The 19,470-nt window shown below is 35.0% G+C and overlaps 4 protein-coding genes across 9 annotated transcripts in view; 3 read left to right on the top strand and 1 right to left on the bottom strand.

Annotated features, from left to right (window-relative positions):
• Nucleotides 1-499: 499 nt before the first annotated feature.
• On the top strand, nt 500-2,229 carry LOC122397861 (odorant receptor 4-like). Its single transcript, XM_043397312.1, has 6 exons — nt 500-868; nt 950-1,383; nt 1,464-1,563; nt 1,667-1,777; nt 1,885-2,040; nt 2,176-2,229. The coding sequence occupies exons 1-6, from the start codon at nt 500-502 to the stop codon at nt 2,227-2,229; spliced, it is 1,224 nt and encodes a 407-aa protein (XP_043253247.1).
• Nucleotides 2,230-2,540: 311 nt separating this feature from the next.
• LOC122398043 (spatacsin) lies at nt 2,541-10,563 on the top strand. 3 transcript variants are annotated; one of them, XM_043397645.1, is made up of 23 exons: nt 2,541-2,611; nt 2,792-3,119; nt 3,189-3,355; nt 3,414-3,770; nt 3,862-4,647; nt 4,726-4,898; nt 4,978-5,252; nt 5,342-5,512; nt 5,583-5,804; nt 5,894-6,085; nt 6,147-6,266; nt 6,534-6,708; nt 6,802-7,025; nt 7,101-7,261; nt 7,331-7,649; nt 7,716-7,884; nt 7,962-8,318; nt 8,381-8,521; nt 8,610-8,758; nt 9,143-9,250; nt 9,325-9,618; nt 9,697-10,019; nt 10,102-10,563. In XM_043397645.1, exons 2-23 carry the CDS (start codon nt 2,838-2,840, stop codon nt 10,301-10,303), a joined length of 5,367 nt encoding a protein of 1,788 aa, XP_043253580.1. In that variant the 5' UTR covers nt 2,541-2,611; nt 2,792-2,837; the 3' UTR covers nt 10,304-10,563. The 3 variants fall into 3 exon arrangements, with proteins under 3 accessions (XP_043253580.1, XP_043253578.1, XP_043253579.1); XM_043397643.1 differs by having other exon boundaries at nt 8,381-8,536; XM_043397644.1 differs by having other exon boundaries at nt 2,608-2,714; nt 8,381-8,536.
• Nucleotides 10,564-11,368: 805 nt separating this feature from the next.
• LOC122397828 (adenosine deaminase-like protein) lies at nt 11,369-13,068 on the top strand. Its single transcript, XM_043397260.1, has 7 exons — nt 11,369-11,555; nt 11,658-11,788; nt 11,853-12,044; nt 12,130-12,367; nt 12,451-12,586; nt 12,671-12,771; nt 12,855-13,068. Exons 1-7 carry the CDS (start codon nt 11,517-11,519, stop codon nt 13,047-13,049), a joined length of 1,032 nt encoding a protein of 343 aa, XP_043253195.1. The 5' UTR covers nt 11,369-11,516; the 3' UTR covers nt 13,050-13,068.
• Nucleotides 13,069-13,465: 397 nt separating this feature from the next.
• The window catches only part of LOC122397791 (protein dead ringer-like), an 86,074-nt gene continuing 80,069 nt past the window's right edge, over nt 13,466-19,470 (bottom strand). For all 4 annotated transcript variants that reach the window (XM_043397191.1, XM_043397193.1, XM_043397194.1 and 1 more), the window contains 3 exons: nt 18,279-18,615; nt 17,972-18,168; nt 13,466-17,903 (listed from right to left, as the gene is read on the bottom strand). In XM_043397191.1, coding sequence (XP_043253126.1) covers nt 17,740-17,903; nt 17,972-18,168; nt 18,279-18,615 — 698 coding nt within the window. In that variant the 3' untranslated portion in view covers nt 13,466-17,739. The remainder of the gene's footprint in view (nt 17,904-17,971; nt 18,169-18,278; nt 18,616-19,470) is intronic.

Here is a 19,470-nt window from a genome sequence, read left to right as displayed (position 1 = left end):
GAGACGAAGAGTACTTACTAACAGTAATACTTATCAACAGTACTTACGTTTAATACGTTTGTTATAATATTTGAAATTCATAAAGAAATGAATGAAAAAAACTGATTTTTCACAGACTGGTGTCGATATATGTACCTCTATTTTCGTTAGTTTTGTCAACCCGTGTTAGTCTTCGCAGCTTTGCAGGCCATCGAATTACTTAGGCAACAAAACGTGCAATGAAATTGGAAATAATCGCGGTACGCTTTATGCATAATGCTCACCCTTCGATCCATTCCATTGTCTGCGGCTTTAAAGCACAATTCTATAGAATGTCAGCTCCCTATTGCAAATCCATACCGTTTCTCCTCGAAAAAGTGGTAATCGATTTGAAACTGCAATCAGAGAGATGCATGCACAGAACAGAGTTTGCACGAGCGCAAACTCAATGACCTTGCAATCAATGCTACTAGTCGTTGGTAAACAGTCGTTTTAGAGCTACGTCTACGCGAGCACAATCATGCGTGTTCCCGTTCAAAATCCCGACATCGGCAAACCGCGAAATCCGAATTACGAGAAAGATATTGTTCGCGTTCTAAGTCACAACAGGTGGATTCTGAAGTCAATCGGCATTTGGCCAGCTGTTCTAACGGGAAGCAGGCAGTTTTTACCGAATGTCATGATTGGATTCTGCAATTTGGTACTGTTCTTCGCGATAGTACCGTGCAGCTTGCACATCGTGTACGACCTAAAGGACACGACGATGCGATTGAAGCTACTCGGATTGCTAAGTTTCTGCTTAACGTCGTTGTTAAAGTATTGGGCTCTCGCGGCGCGTAGACCGAAGATCAAGGAGTGCATCGAGTTGGTGGAAATTGATTGGAAGCAGGTGATTGACTTGATTAATCTGAATTTAATCAGCATTCCGAATCACCTGATAAAACACGAAAACTGGAAACGAATGTAACAGGTGGAGTTGAGCAAGGATCGCGAATTGATGCTGAAGTACGGTAAAATGGGTAGAAATCTGACGATACTCTGCCTCGTATTCATGTACACCGGTGGCACTATCTACCACACGTTCATGCAATACGCGATCGGTACTTTCGTCGATGAACACAATCGCACGATCAAGCCGTTAGTGTATCCAAGTTACAGCGGTTTGTACGACGTACAGAGAAGCCCGGTTTACGAACTAGTGTACATCGTACATTGTATGTGTGGATATGTTATCTATTCCGTGACGACTGGTGCTTGTGGATTAGCCGCGCTTTTCGTAACGCACATTTGCGGACAGATCGACATCGTTTTGTCCCGATTGGATAATCTCGTTGACCACGAACGAAACTCTAATTCGAACGGGCGATTCGTAGAGATCATCGAACGTCATCTACGAACATTAAGGTACGACTCTTTGAAATTGTATTTCGTTAGTTTGATCGGTCATCGACGATAAAAGTACTTCGTGTTACGACTCGTTACAGATTTTCAGAAGTGGTAGACACAATTCTGCAAGAAGTGTGCTTCCTGGAATTCATTGGTTCCACTTTTATGATATGTCTGCTCGAATATTACTGCATAACGGTACGCTGACAGCCATGATTTTGGCAGTGGAATTTCTTTCAATTTTTATTTAACGCGCCCAATCTTTAAACATCTCACGACATGTTAGCCATGTTTACGATAGGATTGGGAACAGGGTAATACGATTGGCGTAACAACCTACAGTATGTTACTAATATCTCTGACCTTTAATATATTTATACTATGCTACATCGGTGAACTCCTGATGGACAAGGTACTATTTTCGTTGCATCGAATATTTAAGTTATTTATACGTGCAATTTTTAATAATATTTTCCATTTAATTTTGAACGATATTGTCATTGTTTTCATATACTATAGGCTAGTAACGTTGGAATATCGTGTTTTATGATTGATTGGTACCGTTTGCCCAATAAAACGATACGTGGTCTCATACTGATAATCGCCATGTCGAATAATCCGGCAAAAATTAGTGCCGGTATGATAGCTGATTTAAACTTGTCTACTTTTGGAAAGGTAAACCCTTATAACTGTTTCATTCACAGTGCACAGGGCGAGACTAGAATAGTGGTAGAATATTCTACTCTTCCTAATAATGAAAAGAGATCGTATAAACATAAGCCAAAGATTAAAATAAAGATATCTTTGCAGATACTTAAAACCTCATTGGCATACTTGAGTTTTCTTCGAACGGCCGTTGTGTAATGATTAATTCATTATTCCGTTATCTTAATGGTTAATTGTAGAATAAGAAATAAAGAAATCAGTTCGTGTAAGACATCTTGTGTCGTCTAAAATCTTTAGTGGAGCTCAAGAGACTGAGGGACTTCACCTGTGGACATGACTGTTTCATGACCTGAATAAATCCCTATATTTCTCTTACAACTGGTTCCATCGTTCGTCTAAAGCTGCAACTATTTCACTGCACTAGTAATAAAATGAAATTCCCTAAAAACACGTATACCAAAATTTTTGACATCACTGTTACTCACTAGCAATATTATTTGCATAATTTGCATTAGTCAATAGTTACCTACTGCGCTTTTACGCGTACACACATACACATTGCCTATGTTTACAATACGAGGTAAGAGATTTTTTCCAGTGATGTCATAAATTATTATTTATTCAAATTTGTTTATACAATAAAACAGCATAAAAAAACGTATTCAACTATGTAATATACTACAGTAACTGAAATGATTAATATCATTTAAAAGATCTTCCTGCTTGTGGAAAATATAAATTCTATGTTAATATTTTGTAGTTTTTTAGAAGAATGTTTGATCATGTTGTGAAGAATTATTGCTAAAATGGCAGACAGAACAATGGTGGGAGGCATTCCGGTTGAATGTTTAACTGGAGAACCTGCAGTAATTTGGTCTGGTTGGCGTTCATTGGGAGACAGAGAACTTGTCAGGGAAGCATCTGCAAAAGGCACACATATTAGTCTTGCATACAAGTGTTTAGCTTATAGACGAAATTGCTCTATTAATGATGCTCAACATTATTTCAATAAAGAAGTGGAAATTTGGATTACCGAACTTTTGAATAAACACCAAATTTTCAGGGCTTCTCATGTTCTGCAAAATATGGTACCTTAAATTAAAATTATTAATGTAGAATACCTGTTATTATTGCAACTTACATGAATTTTTTTATAGGGAAAAAATCCAGTGGAATATATATATCAAGTATGTATGAACTGTAAGGAATCCATGTTAAGGAATTATTTATCAGAATATTTAATAAGCATTGCACGTTTTGAAAATGACCACATAGATTCATGGAACATATTAAAGAATATTATACAATACGAACAAAAATACATGTAAGTTTCTTTGTTTAGTTTTGGTAAAATCCGAAATTAATAAACATAATTTTTTTAGGATAAACGATGGTTTAAGCTCTTCTGTCTGTATAACAGATATTATAAAATTACCTGGAAATATAAAGCAAGCATTATGCACAGAATTGTATTTTTCTATAACTGAACAAAATCTCTTAAAAAATATAACTAATATCGTGCTATGGGACTATTTGCTATCAAATAATGAAATTGAAATGATAAAGTTTTGGATAGATACTTACTATAATGAAAATGCTGTAGAGGAGTCAAATGACATTTATGAAAAATATAAATTCTTGTTTACTACCATGGATATCATACCAGACATGATCGATGCCATTGATTCTTCAAATGCAACTAATCTTGTGAAAGATTTAATTAAAAATCATCTATGTAGGTATGTCTTCGTTCACTGTTCACTGATATATGCAATAAAAGTATGGTGTACACATATTTGTTTAATACAATTCACAATATAAATGTATCAGGTATGGAATATTTGTACAGAGAGAAAAACAGGATATAAAGTTAATATTAGCGCGCATCTTCGGCAGTGCAATAACGCTATCAGAATTTAACACAATACTGTTACATAGAACATGCAATATTAATAAAACAGATTTTGTTCAAATTATTGATAAGGAACTGTGCATTGCACGTTGCTTGACTGAAAAACACACGGAAGAAGATGAATTTAAACTTTTGGAGTTATTTGATATATTAAAACAGATGTGTGAAAGTCAAGAGCACGTTGAAGATGTATTGATAGAAGGAATTTTCAAAACAATTCATTATCTTTCCGACGATATAAATGAATTTTTAAAACAAAATTATTTAATAGTTTTAGTATTAATATTTTCTTATTTATCGAAAGAAAATATAGCAAATAATAAAAACGAGAATATATTAAAAAATATATTCACGAGTGAAAATGATTTGCAATTGGGCGCTTATAGCATTTCGAACGAAGTTCTTCAAAATACATTAAGGCATGTTCCGATTCTTAAAAATATTATAGAAAATAAACCAAAGAAAGAGATTACGATGTATCAATTATTGGATGGCTACAAAAATTTAAATGTAGAGCAATTGTTTAAGTGGCGGTTTAATAACGAAGAAATGCCTCACTTTTCTGACGAAACTCTTATTAAAAAATATGGACATACCGAAGCACTAACATACGAATATTACTTGAAAGAAGCTCGTCCAAATATGGCTATATTAAGCTTGAAGCATTCCCAAAGAAAATTAGTTAAAAGTGTATCTTCAAGAAGGTAAAGAGAACTATGGTACAATGTGTACTTTTAGTGCTCAGTATTTTTTATTTTGTACCTATAACATATTGATTTCAGAAAACGTAAAGCAGTTTTTTATGCGTACATTTTTGCCCTACGAAATTTAGATAAACCGGAAATACTTTGTAGTTGCGTTTCTTTCATTGAAATGTTAGATATGAATTCAGATATATTAAAACTTCATATAACGGCGGCAAACTATGTGCAAAAAGAGATAAATGTTCCTATTGGTATTTTTTTTTCTCGTTTTCTTTAATAAACATAAAACTCGAAACTTTTGCGCAATATATTATAATTTTTAATTCGTAGGACATTTGTTGGAAAATGAACTATACAAAGATGTGAATGATGTAAAGACTTTAATGTCTTATCTCGAAAGTAGCTTCCAAAAAAATTTGAATGAACATCTAATCGAGGATAGTAAACAATTTATAAACGTACTGAAAACGTGGGACGTTATTGTGCGATTTGCAAAGATACACAATTATTTTTTGCCAACCAGCCTATTGAAATTTTTAGCAAACCAAAATCACTGGTTTGAATTTATCCTAGTTTCTCAAATTTTTTCATATCCCCTGGATCAGGTAATAATTTGATCTTTAAATAACTTGCATATTAAAATCGAAAGGATCCAAGTACAAATTAAAATTATATACTGTTATAATTATTGAAGGTATTAAAAAATACTAAACACTTTGAAGATGCAATTATAAGAGATCACTTGCTAACTTGTTTAAATAATACACAATTTCTAAAATCACAATCAGTTATACACGGTGATCAAAAAATAAAATCACGCGATGTTAGACAATCATTATATTACAAGATTGGAGTTAACCAAAATGTAAGTTACAAGCATTACATGTGCATGTTTTAAACATGATAAAATATTGCAATACATTATTATGAATCAGGAATTTCCTTCTTCTGGCTCACATACATCAGCAGATTCAGGGAGCATTGATTCTTGTAGTATATATGAATATCCCATAAACGACAGTATTTGTTCTCTGAACGACGATTTATGGTTAATTATTCTAAAATGTCATCAAAGCCCAGATCCACCTGGTGCACTGATCAATGCCTCCCAGCTTACATCGAGACCTTTTCTCGCGGTTTTAGCAACTTGTTATGAGGTATAATTGCATCAATAATTTCTATATAGATTTTAGTATTTTTTTAAATATTTTTAGTATGCTAATATCAATGACAAAAACTATTCCAGCCATCTGCAATAGCAGCATATGCTTATTCATGGATGGTAATATCTGCTTCGGACAAAAATATCACTTCTGACTACAAAGAATGTTTAGAACAACAAATATGGACAGCTAATCAAGTCTTGAACTTGTTAGATAGAATGGTGATATGTGGTTACATTGGTATCCTCAATAAAGCTTGTAAAATTTTTATGCCTGTAAGTAAATCTTATGCATATTGACGCTACAAAAGATTTCATCCATATTATTAAATTGTAGGAGTGTCCTTTTAATTCATTTTTCGAATTCCTTGCACAATGCACAAATTATGGAGACTTTAAAGACAGTCAGGAAAATTTGTTGGAATTCAATACACGATGTTTAAACCTCAAACGTAATGTACGTTCTAAATATTATGACGATACTTAATACACACGAGAAGAATACCGCCGCTTAAACGTGTACGTTTAGCCATAACTCGATGAAGAGATCAATATCAACGATATAATAACTACAACTATGTTTAAGAAAAAAAACAAGCAGAGACAGGACTGTAAACATACACGGGATTATTGCCACGCTGTTTAGGCGGCGACATTCTTTTCAACTCTACTAGCGGGGGGCAATGACCCTGTGCAATAACAAACTGGCTTCGTATCTTTTTAGAAAGTTATGGATTGGGATTGTTCGGACAACACGTACATGGAAAATTTACATTGGGTTGCAATTGTTGCTATTAAATGTATCATTGCAACACTTGCTTATGGCTTAAGGAGTACGCATTCACAAATAAAATTTCTCGAAACTTTAATAACATGTAATTTTTACGAAGATTTTCCAGGTATGATGATCCTGTATATATTAACGTTTTACTAACATTAATTTGTTGTAGCAGAGACCATTGAATTTTAAACAATTTTTTCCTACATTACAGTTTACGTCCCGAATTTTCAACATCTTTTACAAATTATAAAGATTCTTCAAGAAACTACAGTTACATTAAACTTCACGGCTATTACGATGTCAAATAATGTATATAATTTTGATCTAGAAATTCAGAGATGTGTCGATGATTTATTAAACATTAAAAATTATAACAGTGCATTAGAATTATCAAATGTGGCAGGCTTAAATTCATCTGACATTATTTTAGCTCAGGTACTGTGTTAATATAAGTTGATTTTTCTCCCCTTTTATTTCTATTCTCCATTAATATTTATATAATATTTATAGTATCGGAATCAATTTAAATATTGTATGCAGCAAAATGACAAAATTAAAAATGAATTTTGGAACGAGTGTGCGATGAATTTTAAGAAATACAACGTTTCGTGTGAAAAAACTGTAGAATTTTTTATTGAACATGCCGAAAAGGTTGTTTCTCATAAAGAAAGGTATACGTTCTTTGAAATAAAACCCCTAGCTTTAAATAAATAATGAACATCGAATATATACTGTTACAGATATGAAATATTGCACTTAGTTTTTGAAATACTCAAAAATGTGGAAACAGAACAGGAGATTATTAACAAAATAGAAGTGGCGATGTGGAAATCGTGTATATTAGCTGGTTCTGAAAATGTACAGTTAAACGGTGGACCTTCGATTTTTAATAAATTAAAAACAGAACTATTGTCAGAATTAAATACAGTGAAATTTAGCTGTACATTAAATTATTCTTATCAAAAGAATGCAGCTGAAAATTTGATTAACAAATTAATTGATTTAGGTAAATTGGATATAGCATTGAGAATTAGAACCATTTTTAATTGCAAACATAGGGTAAGTTTGACTAATCATTAACAGACGCGTGTACCAATAATGTTTAAAATATTTTCTTGCATATAGGATTTACAAATTCTAATGTTATGTTTGAGCTTGGCAGAAGGTGAAATTATACCGTGTGAATTAACTTCCGAAGAAAAAATTCTTTTAAAAGAACTAAATGATAGCAAACAACCAATGTACGGTGCCTTTAAAAATCGCGGGTTGCAAAGATTGTCGTCGTCGACTTCATGTAATGATTTCTTTAATATTTTTTTTTTGTAATACATTATTAAATGCCGTTTACTTATAGTAAATTTTTAATTTTAGTAATCACTTTAACCAACATAAATGAAACGTATAAAATGAAAGACGAAAATGTACACAAAGTTCAAATGGAATGCTTGTCAATATTGCAAAAATTACACAAAACCTTGAAACATGGAGCGGACATATGTTTGAGAATAGTATTATGTTATAAATTGGCAGTACAATTAGGAAAAAGTTACCATTTCTTATTAATGTTGAACGATCCTTTCCAATTTTTACAAGAAATCGCGGAAAGCAATGTCGATAATAAATGCGAAATTTTGAATGATATAATTATTGCATATAAAATAAACAATGATAGTGTTGCAACATTCTTGACTGAAAATATTACGATAAATGTTACACTCGCCATAGAAGGTAAACAACGATGTAGTTATGGGGCTGGTACAAGATTATTATATGTTTTCGTTTTTTTACAGGCGGATACGATAATAATATTTCTTTGTGGGGATATTCTTTAAATACTAATTTCCGAATAATTATGGAATTGTGCAATGATGTCTCGCTTCTTGGATGGCAGCTGTTAAAAACAGCAAATAACTTACTTGGACAATCTCACGGTGAAAACAAAACCGGTATCACGATAAAGCATGATAGTTATTGCATTCCCGTATTTCAATTTTTCACTTAATGTTTTCTTATTATCAGTGTCAACTTTAAAAACAACCGTAGAATTATTAATTCGATCGCACGATTGTTTTACAACTTCTTGCAATATGGAGGGTATAGCGTCAATTCTACGTAAATGTCAAAATCTTGCAAATGTTTTGCAAAATCATAAGTTGTGGGCGTTATTGGTATGACATTTATTGAAATACTAAGTAAAATCATCTCTATACCCCTAGGAAAAATTTTAATGGGAAATTCTAGAGGCCAAAATAAGACGAAAATCAAGGATACTAATTTGTTGATTGAGGCTTCGTTAAAAAGTTATTAAAAAATTTCAGATCATTCACGGAAAAATTATTTTCGGTTACGGGGGTAAATTACAATCATTTTTGGTCAATAGACATACCCCGAAATTCTACGTACTTTCGAGAAAAAAATTCTTTACCGAAAATGTTTCAACAAATTAGTATCCTTGATTTTCGTCTTATTTTGACCTCAAAAATTTCCCATTAAAATTTTTTCCAGGGGTGGCCGAACACCCTCAATACTCTCCTTTCATTATAATATTCTAGGTCCGACTTGTAACAGGTGTCGGTCGTTTTACCGAAATGAATTACATATTTCACATATTAAAAAATAATGATCAGTTCGAATATTTGCTTGGGCAAGGATTGGATAAGGTTTCTTTGAGCATTTACTATTTCTAAAAAAATACGTATGCCCCGTTATGTATAATACTCGATGGATATTACAGGTGATGGGTTTAAAAATGGCATTACTGGAATTTTTAAAACACCACTGCCCTGAAAACAGGGATCTTTTTACTTTAGTTGCATTACATTTTCAATTGTATCATGAAATGGCATTTATGTGGGAAAATGAAGCAAAGGATGTACTTAAAACATTAATATCAGATGCAATAAAAGTTCCTGGAAAACTGCATTTTACTACACAACGTGAAATGAAATTTTATAAATCCGAGAATGTTCAGAAACAGTTGCAATTAGCCATAAATAATTTTACTCATGCAACACAATACTATTTGCAGGTAAATCACAATTTATACATTTTAACTAACAAATAATAGTTCCTCATATTTACTAATTAATAATATGTATCTACCAAGGCTAATGAACTAAATCTTGCTGGTCAATGTTCTGATCAGACACAATTGGTTGGCCTTCAACTTTCACTTCTTAATACAGCAGTATCTAATAATCAACAAGTAATCTCCATACTTAATTTAAAGTCTGAAGATGTTGACAGAATATTGTCTCATACTTTAAATTTCTCTCAAGCTCTAATTGTTATACAAGCTTACAATCACCATGTGGATTGGGCTTGTCTGATATATAATCATAGTATATTAAATGGACAAACAAAATATTTAAAGGATTTCTTAGCTGTGAAAAAACTAACTCCCAGTCTGGTAGAAGATTGTGCACGTAGGCAAGTTAATAAATTATTTTAAAAGTTAATTTTCACATGGAAGGTTTTTTCTGATTTTAAGTAAAAGTTCAATCTTTTACAGGTACAGATTGGAAAAAAACATCACTCATACAATGATGGACAATATGAAAACATTAGTGTCTGAATTATCAGATGTGGAATGTAAATACATGTTAGCAAGTCAATTAGGGTTTAAAAATATTATAGAAACAATGCTCAATGATCCCATGATAGGCGCATATCTTAAAGATACTGTATGGAAAAAGGGCTATAATACCAACTAAATTGTTCACATTCTTAACCCCATATACTTATCAAAAACACTTGAGTAATTTATTCGTAAAAAATAAGTGTTGTAAGTGTATGTTTTCATTAGTACTTTTCTATAAATAAATATTTTTGTATATTATTCTTCAATTAATTTATATTTAAAGTTATGACAAATATTACTTTCACGTACATACCCATATACCCACTATCATTTATTTGACAAGAGAAATCGTGTCTTGAACTTCATACTCTGTATGAAATAACCGACTTCAAGCGATAATCATGATGTACGAAAATACGTATAATAAAAAGAGCGTTAGGCGCAGTATATCGGAAAAAACAACAATCACGAAATTGGATGCATACATAATAAAATACGAAAGGAAATTTGGTAAAATATCATCATTAAGAATTTTGTCGAAAAAGCAGTTACGGTTAGTCAAACTCGTTCGCAAAATGACAGAAGCTATTGAAAAAGAAGAGATGAACAAACAACAGGGTAAAAATTTGTGTCATCGTCGAAAGTTTTTACCTAATTGTATGATATTCCATTTTATATTATAGCATTTCAAATACTTAAAGCCTCTAATGATGCAATAAAAGAGACAATTTCTAAATTGCAAGATTCGATGAAAATGTATAAACAAAACGTGAAATCTGAAATCGCGAAGCTCGACTATTTAAGCACAGATCGGCTTTTAAACATTAATTACACGTGCATATAATTTATGAGTGTTATATATTTATATTGTAATATCCTCTTAATAGAACACAATAAAGGTATATTTTTAATAATAATTCATTTATTGAAGCTATATCCCAAAGAATTTCAAATATTTATAACAATGTCTAGGTCCCAATTAAGGAAAGATTCTAGTTTGAAGGGTAAAGGCCAATATTTTGTATTTTTTATGTTCTTTAGGTACGTAAAATATACTAGTGAACGAGATCTTTTTACGAACATAAATCATGTACTTAAAAAAAAATAACTAGAACGCCAGGCAACATAATGCATTATTTTTTACATGACGTCATTTTCGGCACGCGTGTTTGTAAATTGCGTCACATCTAGAGATTTAACCACGCGGCATGAAGTTATTTTGTTAAAATAATTTTAGCGGTATTCTAATCTAACCTTTCACGGTACATATTTAGTATCCCAATCCGGTATTTACTTCGTCTGTTGATTTAATAACAAAATTGAACAAAATATTAGCTTTCTTTACAATGAGTTTAGAAAGTTTCTGTCAATCTTTGCCAAAATTGGTGTGTATTTTTACAAAAGTTTATGATATACGACGTATCGTTTTTCTGATCTTCAGTGACCAGAAATGATTAGAAAATGAAATGTGTTTGTATGTTCAATAGGAACTTCATGCACATTTGAATGGCTCTCTTAGCACAGATACCTTAAAACAACTGTATAAAATGCAAAATCCCGATTCAGATGGCGGCGAGGATATAGTTATGAACACCGAAAAATTTTCATCGTTCGGCGAGTACGAAAAATAATCCTACCTTAAAGTTTATGGCTACAGGAATACATACAGCATATTTCCACAGGTGTTTTGCAGTATTTGAAGTGGCACATTCATTAACGGTAACACCGCAAGCAGTATTCCATGCTACCTACAATGTAATTAAAGAGTTTAATGCAGAAAATGTAATATATTTAGAACTCAGAAGCACACCTCGTGCTGTTCATGGGAAAATGACAAAACATGAATACATAGAATCTATCATAAGTGCATTTCAGTAAGTATAATTTAAAACAAATATTTTCATCTCAGATAATCAAGGAACTAGATATAATTTAATTTGAAAAATTATATAATCCCAGGATTTGTGAGACTGACTTTCCAGATATAATAGTTAAGTTATTAGTATCTGTTAATCGTAAGCAAGGATATAAGGCAGCAAAGGAAAATGTTGATTTAGCAACAGAGTTTTTTATGAAATATCCACAGTATATTGTTGGACTTGATCTTAGTGGAGATCCAAAGACTACAGATGTATTCTTAGAATTATTAGAAGAAGCTAGAAGAGCAGGTTTGAAAATAGCTGCCCATTGTGCGGAGGTAAATCTTAATATGTTTGGGTCAAAGTTAATTTGGTTGAATTTCTAAAAACTTGAAACATTATTTCATCCTGCCGGATATAGATTATGAACGAAGTAGAAACAACAGATATCCTTGAATTCAAGCCTGACAGATTGGGTCATTGTACTTGCATTCACCCAAATTTACAAGGATCAAATAAAATACTCGATATGCTGTTTAATTCGAAAATTCCTGTAGGTGAGGATGATAATATTATGAAAGTTTATCAATTATGGTATTTAAAAATATATATCGAATTTATGATTCTTGTATTTTGTCTAGAATTGTGCCTAACATCCAATGTTAAATGTAAGACAGTACCTTCTTATGGATCTCATCAGTTTAAATATTACTATGAAGCTGGACACCCTATTTGTCTTTCTGTGAGTAAAGTTATCAATATTTCTACAAGCAGTTATTTCATACGTAAAGCAAATTTTATGGTATATACTAACACAATTTTTAGACCGATGACAAAGGTGTTTTTTGTACATCCTTGTCCAAAGAGTATGAAATAGCTAGTTTAACATTTGGTCTACGACAAGAAGAACTCATAAAACTCTGCATGTTATCTGTACAGTATGCTTTTGCAACGACAGAAGAAAAGAATCTATTACTATCTAAGATTAAGAATTTTAATCATAAATTTCGTGAACAATAAATTAAAAATGTCATACCTTGTACCGAAACAAATAAATAAATCGTTGCTAACGAAACAATAAATCTATGTTATTATCTACATACGTTTATGATATCTACAATATCTGAATATCGTTAAAATGTTACATAGTTGCATGCATTTAAGAGATTAATACGTATATAAGTACACACATGCATACAAGTTTAACCAAAATTAATGGTAGAAATAGAGCCAAGGAGATATGGCTTGAAATAAGACGAATGTGCATCGAAGGCTTCGATTTGGAGAAAAATGCATTCGAAAATCAATTTTGCATATGTGCACCTAGTTCATAACCGGTATTACCGATTCCATCATCATAGACGACTACCGTAATTTCTTTTTGTATAGGATACAATATCATGCATTATTCATTATTCATTAACTCTTACCTCTATTTCAAGCTGTTGTTAAGTATTACAAACGTACACAATGAATATAATTAACTGCACTAACGAATTACACATTTGAAAGACTTGTTTAAAATGGCGACCGTTTCCAACCGTTCCCTCGTAAATGTTGCACCCCGCGAATTGAATTATATTTGAATTTCTTGCAATATATTCTGCGCAACATGATTCGCGCAACCCCCGAGATGGTTTTCAATTTTAATTGGTCCTGGACTATTGTCTCTATAGATAAAAATCTAGGGGGCGCTAAAGCTGGTATGGTGCCCCTGTTTTTCCTACCGCCAATTCAACATTCGAAGTGCTCACTTAGAAATCGACGTACGTACGTAGTGTAAAGTGCTTCATCGTGGTGAAAGATTATGTTTAATCTAAGAAATAGTGCAATATCTTCTAGTAATGAAGATAGACCCATATACTTCACTTCGTCTCTGTTGGATGTGGTTTTCCGATGTCATAAAACGATGTTCAACTACGCAACAATGTGAGTTTTGAATTTTACGATTATTACAAATTTTCGAATACATTTTTCTCCAATATGGAGTCTCCGATACAAATTTGTCATTCTTGATTTTCGTCATATTTCGGGCCACAGAATCTCCTTGACTTATATTTGGAAGTTTATAGACAGAGATAGAGTGCTACTAGATAGCAGTACTACTGATATAAAAGTAATGTCGATTTTATTCGCTATGATATTCGTGGGCTCGTTTACATAGATTTACAGATAACTAAGTTGCTACTTATGAAGAACTATAATAGTTAAATGTCATCAGTGTTCTGTTTTTGCCTTCGATAATATCATATATAATATGTACAACATTCATAATAATTATTACAATATTATGCTTGTAAATGTGGTGCTGCATCTTTGTTTCGGTATTGACGAAGAAATTAATAATACCTATAAATTGGTGCACATCGCGCGACCTGATAAACATTAACAATTGCGTCGCAAGCTTCGTACGAAAATCACAATTTAACGTGACAAAAGTACAACGTTGCGTATTTTTGCGAGTTCTATTTTTTTGACATAGCATACTTCCAAAAACATATCGTTCTATCGATCTTTCACTCGTTAATTTCCCGTTTCGGAATGGATCAAAAATAAAGTGGGGGGTAAACGTGGTAGATACCACGCGATAAAAGAAACATCGTGTATCTTTGAAAAGCAAAATTTCTATCGCTCTTAATTCCGAGATCATCGCGCCAACCCATGAATTCACTTTCGTTTCTGCGCAAGGTAACGCGTCTTGCGTAGAAACAAAAATCAAAATCGCCATTCTCTCGCAACATGGATTCCGTATTTTTCCATTTTTACGCGAAAAGTTAATCTTTCTTTCATTTTCTTAGAACCGTTACTCGCTATCACGCCGTAACAAGGTGATAATAGTAAATAGCTGCGATAATACTAATAGTAATGATTAGGAATAGTAGTAAATATAGTCATAATAATAATATTGACGATTATAATATCGTTCTTAATAACCATGATAAGAAATTATTTCTACCGTATGTATATAATATTCATCCTATGTAACAGTCTTTTTGGCCTAACCTTCGAACTATAAACAATAAAACAGTTTCATCCCACTCGTTCGCATCGTTATCGACTCACGTATGTATATCACCTAAGATGATCGAAAACTATCAGTTTTATTTCTCACTCTTTCCGCCATCTAACCAGAGATCGGTGAACAATCGCGAACTCTTTTTAACCTATTTTTCCCATTCTACTCCTGTCGCGCGCGCTACGCTGCTAATACCCTAACTTTACTAAATCGGTAATCCTAACGGCTATGACTATATAAAAGGATGTATGTATTTCGGTTCTCAGCGCGTCGCGAATACGAGTCCATTTGTCTGCCTCTAAAAACGCGCGTGTCCATTTTGTAAGATTCTTTCTGCGTGTTACATACATCATACATACATACTAAGCATTATGTAAGATTAACAATTCTAATTATTTATACATTTAAAAATTTGTTTGTTGATGTCCCGCGATTCACAGCATCCTGCCGCGTAACAGATAATTGTATCGAACTGGCCCAAGTTTCGATAAATGTGTGTCGTATTGTCCACCGTTCGAAGACTGCACGGTTCGATACAATGGTATTGCGATGCATCGACCGAACCTTCGAATCCTACGCAAGAGTAAATGCCTTCGACTAATGCTTGTTCCTCTCGCATCAAATAATACATACTAACAAAAGAACGTCGAGAAGTAAAAGAGACGATAGAAGCGGGTTCGGACGAACCGCGGTGGTCCTTTCGTTCGGTCGAACGAAAATGGAAACGATTATGAACGAGAACCGTACGATCGTGCACCATTCCCGTGCCTGATTAATTGTTCAGACGGTTGGATCGCAACGAAAGAGATATTAGAAGAAAATAAAAATTAGTCCTGCGTAGAAGAATAAAAATTATGATACACAAACTTTTCTCTTCCTCTAAAACTAACAATAAAAATAAGAATAAGAATAAGAATAATAATAATAGCTTAACCTCTTGTATATCGTCGCACTGAGCTCTGTCCCTTGCAAGTGAGAAACCACCAAAAAAAAAGAAGAAAGTTCGAATGACTATGTACACTTAACGAACGAACGATAAGATGAACAATCTTTCTCTATACTCGAGTTCAGAACTTCTTGATGGCTATTACGTCTATGTTTAGCGATTTGCCGATGTTTCGCAATCGTTGCAGTTTGCATCTTCAGGGCTGGGGACTGGAGACAAAGTCCCTATATATAGCGATGGTTGTGGGCCCGAAACGGTACATTTATAAGCTAAATAAGGTCTCTAAAAAATCAGAGCCTTCAGTTCTGAATATGCAAACTGCAACGTTTGCGAAATATCGGCAAATCGGTGAACATAGACGCGACGTCCATCCGGAAGCGATGAACTCGAATATAAACTGAGGCCCCGAGAGCCTTAAATCTCAAATCTTTTCTCTACGTATATACGTGTGTATGTGTGCATGCACATGCGTACTTGTGTATGTGTTTGTGTTTGCTCTACATGCGCAGTAATACGATAGTCGATAGTCGCGGTAAAAACAATTGTACACGTACTGATTTAAAATGCTATAAAACATCGGAAAGAGGCCGATTTCTAGAAACTAACAACACTATAGTTTTCGAGGTGTCGAGAAACCGGCGGCAATAAATAAGTTAAGATGTTTTGATTCGATGATAGAGGAATAAAAAAAAAAAGAAGACAAATGATCGATCCAGTTCGGAAGTTCGTTTCACGGAGCGTCACTTCGATCGGGTCGAGTGCTTTCGATCAAGATACTTCTGGAGAATAGTGTCCAGACGGATCGCGTCGCCCGTGCAACATTGCTTTTATCATTTCCTCTATTTTTACTTTTCTAATGTGTAACGTTAGATCGAACGAAACGGAAGACAATACGAGATCATTGACGAGCGACGCTTCCGAGTATTCTTCGAACGAAAGGAATGCAAGGCATACTGAGAAATAAAATTAAAAGAAAAAAAAAGAAACACGACATTTTTTCATTGCACACAAATCATACATACATTACTATTCACACGACATAACAATACAATCGTCGTCGAAGTTGGAGCAGCCTACCACAGATCTATTTCGCGTGTATACAATTCCCGGCTGGTCTGGCAGATACAAGTGTATACATATACGTATGTATGGAGCTTAACGAGATAACGATTCGAGTTTTCACGCGGAAAAAATGTGAAAACTCGAACGAATGCACGGGAAGCCAGCGGAAACGCTCGATTCGTTGTCGTTCATCCAACATCGTTGTCGTCGTTGAGAGAAAAATGTACCTAAACGGATGTAAAGTTCGTCGAAGCGAGCAAAACGTAGAAACGAGAAATCGAGCGAGCACCGACGACCGTTTGGATGAGCAACTAGTATCACAATACGAACTCAGAACCCATCGAAGAAGAAGCTGCCGGTTTGTTCCGACCGAGGATCTTAACAACGAACAATAAATCCGTGTTAAAGCAGAGTAAACGATCCCCTTTCGCGTCTTGCGAATAAAGGGACGCGCGAATTGAATCAGAACCAAGCATCTTCCAGACCGTATCCCGACTTCCGTGGAAGAAATAGTGCTCTGAAATTTGTACAATTGCAAACATCGTTCGATCGGCGACCGAACGTATGGCAGACTGCTTCGTTCGCCCACGAGGCGGCTATTATCGCTGCGGATGAATGCTACGATCGTTAATTAGGTATCGAGACACACAGTGTGGGCAGACCGTGTGTGTGTATGTGTGTTTAGTTCACGAGACAATGCTTCGCGACGCTTTCGTGCTACTATTGTTGTTATTGGTTGTCGTACTGGCCGTGGTCCTGCTGTCGTTTTGGGCGAAAAGAACGCCTTGATACATTACTCCATTTAGCTCCATACTAACTACCAAGGAATTGTCGCCGTTTCTCCCATCTCCTGCGATAAAACAATCAAACGTTCAGCGACTTCTTACACGGATATTTTCTATTTTGAGATTCAATTACCTCGATTGGAAATTTTAATGTGCGTGCCTATGGAAGTTGGAGTATTTTTTTCGTTCGGACTGTCGTCGTCCGAGAGTAACCTTTTAGCTGGTGGTGGCCCCGGGGTTCCGATTAAGTCCGGATCCCTTTTCACTTGCATGCTACCGCCCGAGGAGGGCGAACTTTGTCTCGCAGGCGACGAAGACACCGGCGACGACCTGTCGAAATTAGTAACTCGTTAGGTGTGTAGAGGGTGGTATCGGGGAATCAATTGAAACGCAAGTGATCAAGTGATTATCCTAGATACCGACGCGTAGGTGCTTTTTACCTCAGTCCCAAGTCGAGAGCTTCTCTCTGTGGTTCCGGGCTAGACGCTGGAGGTACAGGCGAATGGGAGGCTTGGGGCGACAAGGGTGGCTGATGACCGACTCCTGGGTAGAGGGTATTATTGTTGTACATGTTCCACAGGGTCAGTCGGGACATCTCGAGAGCGCTGAATGCCCCGTCCCTCGGCGGTGTCGACGACGGTGGAGAAGCGCTTCCTTGCCGATGGATCATCGGCGGTGGGGTGCCGGCACCCGCGCTCCTCAATTCCTTGTTCAACAGCTTTACGTACTCGACCATGCGTGCTTCGAATTCGGACGGAGCCATTCCAGGTATAGGTCCTGCGATAGATCACGAGCAAATTTACCATTAATTGTTTAATAGAGAAATTCTCATGATACGGTAGAACTCCTACAATAAAAGTTGATCAATTTTGTTCGTTGATGGGTGGGAAGATGAAAGGTGACGAGTAGTTTTTAAAGGGTAAAACGATATCCAATAAGTAGAAACCCGAATCTGATAACTCGAAAAGAGACAAGAGGTGTCTGTCGTATGAGAAATTGAAGGAGCTAGCACGAATTGGACGAGAACGCAAATCAAGGGGCGGCGCGATCGGGGACTCGAGCAGGGAGTGATTGAAATTGGTCCGGTGGTGCGTCGGAGGGTGGCCAAAGAGGGCGAAATGGGCGAAACGCGGATCGTAGTAGGGGCGGGAAGAGGAAGAAAGGGGTAGGGAAGTAGGAATGCTCGTTAGCGAGAGTCATCCGTTAACGCCTGTCTCCCGGAGGATCGTACAATCAATTACGCCTCCTTCGCTCTCGCATCATCATCTCCGGGGAGGCCTGGAACCCTAACTACCGATTTAAAATAAACCCGCTCCTCTTCTATTCCCTCCTCGAGGTATCTCTTTTCTCCCTTCGTGTCTGTCTTCTTGCGCGGCGCTAACTTTTCATTCGGACCTTCTGTCATCCGTTTCGATTTCCCCCAATTTCAACTATTCTCTCTCTAATTTTCTCCGCTCGAGTTACTGGTACCAAAGCATTATACATATGCTTCTACAATGTATAAGCGTGTTTCGAAATGTGACTGATTCTTCGAAGAAGACCATGATCCGTGTACGATAGAATTGGGAGGGCAATACTTGAGAAAAAAGATCCGATAGACGCGACGCTTCTATTTGTTGGAATACGAGGAAC

The sequence above is a fragment of the Colletes gigas genome, unplaced genomic scaffold, assembly GCF_013123115.1.
Source record: "Colletes gigas isolate AHSC1104 unplaced genomic scaffold, ASM1312311v1 Colletes_gigas_Sc00010, whole genome shotgun sequence".
Taxonomy (NCBI): Eukaryota; Metazoa; Arthropoda; class Insecta; order Hymenoptera; family Colletidae; genus Colletes; species Colletes gigas.
Note: the sequence above shows the minus strand (reverse complement) of the source record. Positions and strands in the feature narration are given on the sequence as shown.